We start from the raw sequence: 4,402 nt of genomic DNA on the forward strand, positions 1-4,402 counted from the left end.
CGGGCGGCACTTGGCTGCACTGCCCGCCCGGCTCCCCCGAGCCGGAGTCGAGCGCACCTGGGGGACTGCGCCCCAGGAGCCCGAGGGCCGGCGCCGGGCACAGCTGGGCGTCCAGGCTCCCGGGTCTCCGAGCGGGCAGCGTGCTGAGGGCTGGGGGCTGAGGCCCGATGCTGCAGGTTGGGGCCGGGCTGGGTGCTCTGACCGGCGACCCCAGCTGGGGGGCGTGCTCCGGGGGTGTGTCCAGGCCCGGGTTCTAGTCCGGAGGTGGAGGCCTTCCTCCGCGCCCCATGCGACGTGAGGACCCAGGCGTCCAGGCCGTGCGGGGCTGGACTTGGGGGAGGGGTGAAGATCGCCGTCCTGAACCTCGGGTAGTTCCGGCCTCAGCTGCTCCTTCCGCCCTGGCTGCCCAGATAACAGTGGTGACACTCGGGCAGGGCGGGCCATTCCTTCCCGTGTCCCGCTTCCGCTGGGCAGGCGGAGTGCGGTCAACCCCAGCACCCCAACTGAAGAAGGAACCTCCTGCATAGTGGTTAAAGGGAGCCCGGAAGGCCACTGTCCCATTTTACAGATGAGGAAACTGAGGCTGGAGGTTGGGTGATGGAATGACCCTAGCTAGGTACATTTCAAAGCCGGGGACCAGGGGCTCCTGCATTCTCGTCCAGTGGAAACTGATGGAGGTGGAGTGGGGACTCTGGTCAAAACCTCCCCACCAGGCGAGGTTGACGTAGCCCATGGTGAAGCCAAGTCCATTCTAGAGGCAGGAAGACCGTATGCGAGCCCTGACTTTGCAGTTATTGCTCATCTAAAGTATATTTATCCGGCTGCTTGTATAACAGGCTCTGAGCCACTTAGCCATTCAGGGTGCCTAGTCTCGTCACTTGCCCTCTTCGAACCTCCACTTCCCTGTTTACAAGTTGGGGGGTGACACCAGGAGCTACCTCACAGAATGGGGGAGGGGTAAACAGGAGTGAAGATGGAAGTCCAGCCTGGAACCCAGAAGGCTTAAGGGTGTGTGTCACGGGCAGAGGACCCAGCATCCTAAGCCCACCCTCCCCCACAGAAATTTTGAGTGGAGTCATTCGGAGCGTCAAAAAGGATGGTGAATGGAAGGTAGGAGTGAGCCAGATGGTTCGTGAGCCAGATGGTTCGTGATCCGTCTCTCCGTGTGCCCTGAATGTGAGGCACCCCCAAACTCCTGAGGGGTCTGGGTGGGTCTGATGAGTGGGGCTGGGGTCCTGGGTCCTCCCATCCAGCTCTTGAAGCTGACAGTCCTGCTCACCACCCCAGCCCCACCTCTGGGGCAGCTTCAGCCTCTCTTGCCCACCTGTCCGCCCATCATCCGTCTCTCCGTCCATCTGGACAGGTGCTCATCATGGACCACCCAAGCATGCGAATTTTGTCATCCTGCTGCAAGATGTCAGACATCCTGGCTGAGGGCATCACCAGTGAGTGACACCCCACCCCGTGGTCTCCAGATGGGACCTGAGTGTGGGAGCATGGGCAACCCCTGTGTGTGTACCTGTATAGAACCCTCAGGTTGAACTCCGTGTGGGGCCCCCAGAATGCATAGCCCCTGGGGAGTGGCCGTGTGACCCTGAAGTGCAGAGCACTGCAGTGTCTGACACGTGCTGTGCGCCGGTCCCAGTGCTGCCTTCACGTGTCCCTTCCTCTGTCCCGACTAGTTGTGGAGGACATCAACAAGCGGCGAGAGCCCATCCCCAGCCTGGAGGCCATTTACCTGCTGAGTCCCACGGAGAAGGTGCCTGTGTGAGCGAGTGTGTGAGTGCGTGGGTGCACGCCCCTCTGCACGTCTGCATGTGTGTGGGAGCACAGGCAAGGCTGAGGGGCTGGGGTAGCGGACAGGGGGCTCCGGGGGTGCAGGGCCAGGCCTAGAGATTGATCCGCATCCCCCAGTCGGTGCAGGCCCTGATCGCAGACTTCCGGGGGACCCCGACCTTCACCTACAAAGCAGCACACATCTTCTTCACAGACAGTGAGTGAGGATCACCTGTGGAGAGCGCCGGAGAAGGGGTTGAGGCTGGGGGTGGGGCCGGCCCTGGTCTAATGTCCCCTCCTGCCCACCCTAGCCTGCCCTGAGCCTCTGTTCACTGAGCTGGGCCGCTCCCGTCTGGCAAAGGTAGTGAAGACGCTGAAGGAGATCCACCTTGCCTTCCTCCCCTACGAGGCCCAGGTACAGCCCCGCCTGGCCCTGGGCAGGTTGTGGGGGTCTGTTACCCAGCAACCCAGGTTCCCTCAGAAACAGGCTCAGAGACCAGTAAAGGGGACAGCGAGTCAGAGGCAGGCGCCAACATGGCATGACTGGGGCGTGGGCAGCTGCAAGGGGCATGGGGCAGCCCCTGAGTTGTCCCGCCCAAGGGGGCGGTGCTGGGGCATTTCTCCGGCTCCTCCTCCAGGCGGGCGCCCGCCTCGGGCAGCGCTGGCACTGGTATCCTTGCAGGTGTTCTCCCTGGACGCCCCCCACAGCACCTACAACCTCTACTGCCCCTTCCGGGCAGGGCAGCGGGCACGGCAGCTTGAGGCACTGGCCCAGCAGATTGCCACGCTCTGTGCCACCCTGCAGGAGTACCCAGCCATCCGCTACCACAAGTGGGGACCCCACCCTGATGCTGCCCCCTGACCCCGGCCCCATCCCGCATCCCACCTTTCCCCTCTTTTTGGACCCTAGCCCCAGTCCTCACCCTGTTACCTGACTCCTATCCCTGGCCCCATCCTTGACCCCCAGTCTGTGCTGGCCCTCCCCAACACCACTCCCTCTGGCCCCATATCTGCCCATCCCACCCCCAGGGGACCAGAGGACACGGCCCAGCTGGCCCACGCAGTCCTGGCCAAGCTGAATGCCTTCAAGGCAGACACTCCCAGTCTGGGCGAGGTAAGGGGGTGTGCTGGAGAGGTGGGGCGAGGCCCCAGCCAGGGTCAGGGTTAATGTCCTCATCCCTGCCCACCCCAGGGCCCTGAGAAAACCCGCTCGCAGCTGCTGATCATGGATCGGGCGGCCGACCCCGTGTCCCCACTGCTGCATGAGCTCACGTTCCAGGCCATGGCCTATGACTTGCTGGACATTGAGCAGGACACGTACAGGTGGGCAGTTCCCGGAAACCCCTTTCCCCATCACAACTGACCCGGGCCCCTGGGCCCCTGGGTTCCTGGTCCTCAGCTCGTGCCCCTGACCTTCGTGTCTCCCGCCTGCAGGTACGAGACCACCGGGCTGAGCGAGGCCTGTGAGAAGGCGGTGCTGCTGGATGAGGACGATGACCTGTGGGTAGAGCTGCGGCACATGCACATTGCGGACGTGTCCAAGTACGTGCGTGGGGGAGGGCAGCTGGGAGTGGGCCCTTCTGCACCATGGTCCCCGCCTGTATCCCTCCCACCAGCATCGCCCCTGCTCCCCCACTGTGGCCTGGCACAGGCCTTCCACCCTTGGTGAGTGCTCCCCTCTACAAGCCACGCCCCTCAGCCAACTCTCCAGTGTCCGCAGTGTGGGCTGGCACCCGGCATGGTGCAGGGACATGTGTCCCCTGGCTCCCAGACCCCCTCCCCCCAGCTGTGTGACCCCCGCACTGCCCTCAAGCTACATTCTTGGCACCAGCCCCAAACCTCACCCCTACCCACCCTCACTGCCAGGAAGGTCACGGAGCTCCTGAAGACATTCTGTGAGAGCAAGAGAATGACCACGGACAAGGTACGGCCTGCACGAGGAAGGGCAGCTTGGGGCTGGGGCCTCAGCCTGGATCCCAAGCCTGGAGTGGGAACCTCACCCCCACTCCGTCCCTAGGCCAACATCAAAGACCTGTCCCACATCCTGAAAAAGATGCCACAGTACCAGAAGGAGCTGAACAAGGTGAGCACAGGCAGGAACCTGCCCCCCACCTGCCCCCGTCTCCCTCAGTCTCTGCCCCCTGACTCCCCGGACTTTGGACATTGGAAAGAACAGGGTAACACATTCGTTTCTGGTCATGCCAATTTGCCCGTACCCCTTTCTTGGACGGGATCTCTTACAGAAACTACAAGCCACCATATCCTTTGAGGGGGATGGAGCACACTTCACTGTGGATCCAAGGAACCCAGGCCCGGACCCATCCACCCCTGGCCGCATTCATCTAACCTGTCCACTCTCAGATGAATATCTCTTGCAGGAAAGGGTCAATGTGACTCTGCCTACCTGGGGACTGCCCCCGTCTCCCTCAGTCTCTGCCCCCTGACTCCCACCCCCACCCCGCAGTATTCCACGCACCTGCACTTGGCTGACGACTGCATGAAGCGCTTCAAGGGCCCGGTGGAGAAGCTGTGCGCTGTGGAGCAGGTGGGGCCCATGAGGAGGGAGGGCTTGCTGGTGGCGGGGCTGCACCTGCAGAGACCAGGCACGAGGAGGAAGCGGCCCCAA

At 62.9% G+C, this 4,402-nt stretch overlaps 1 protein-coding gene across 1 annotated transcript in view; it reads left to right on the forward strand.

Annotated features, from left to right (window-relative positions):
- Positions 1-287: 287 nt before the first annotated feature.
- STXBP2 (syntaxin binding protein 2) overlaps positions 288-4,402 on the forward strand; it is a 7,074-nt gene continuing 2,959 nt past the window's right edge. Inside the window, exons 1-13 of the mRNA XM_015571530.1 lie at positions 288-294; positions 1,061-1,110; positions 1,364-1,445; positions 1,683-1,759; positions 1,915-1,993; positions 2,088-2,191; positions 2,459-2,607; positions 2,806-2,890; positions 2,969-3,099; positions 3,211-3,318; positions 3,643-3,700; positions 3,794-3,859; positions 4,241-4,321. Coding sequence (XP_015427016.1) covers positions 288-294; positions 1,061-1,110; positions 1,364-1,445; positions 1,683-1,759; positions 1,915-1,993; positions 2,088-2,191; positions 2,459-2,607; positions 2,806-2,890; positions 2,969-3,099; positions 3,211-3,318; positions 3,643-3,700; positions 3,794-3,859; positions 4,241-4,321 — 1,077 coding nt within the window. The remainder of the gene's footprint in view (positions 295-1,060; positions 1,111-1,363; positions 1,446-1,682; positions 1,760-1,914; positions 1,994-2,087; positions 2,192-2,458; positions 2,608-2,805; positions 2,891-2,968; positions 3,100-3,210; positions 3,319-3,642; positions 3,701-3,793; positions 3,860-4,240; positions 4,322-4,402) is intronic.

The sequence above is a fragment of the Myotis davidii genome, unplaced genomic scaffold, assembly GCF_000327345.1.
Source record: "Myotis davidii unplaced genomic scaffold, ASM32734v1 scaffold648, whole genome shotgun sequence".
NCBI lineage: Eukaryota > Metazoa > Chordata > Mammalia > Chiroptera > Vespertilionidae > Myotis > Myotis davidii.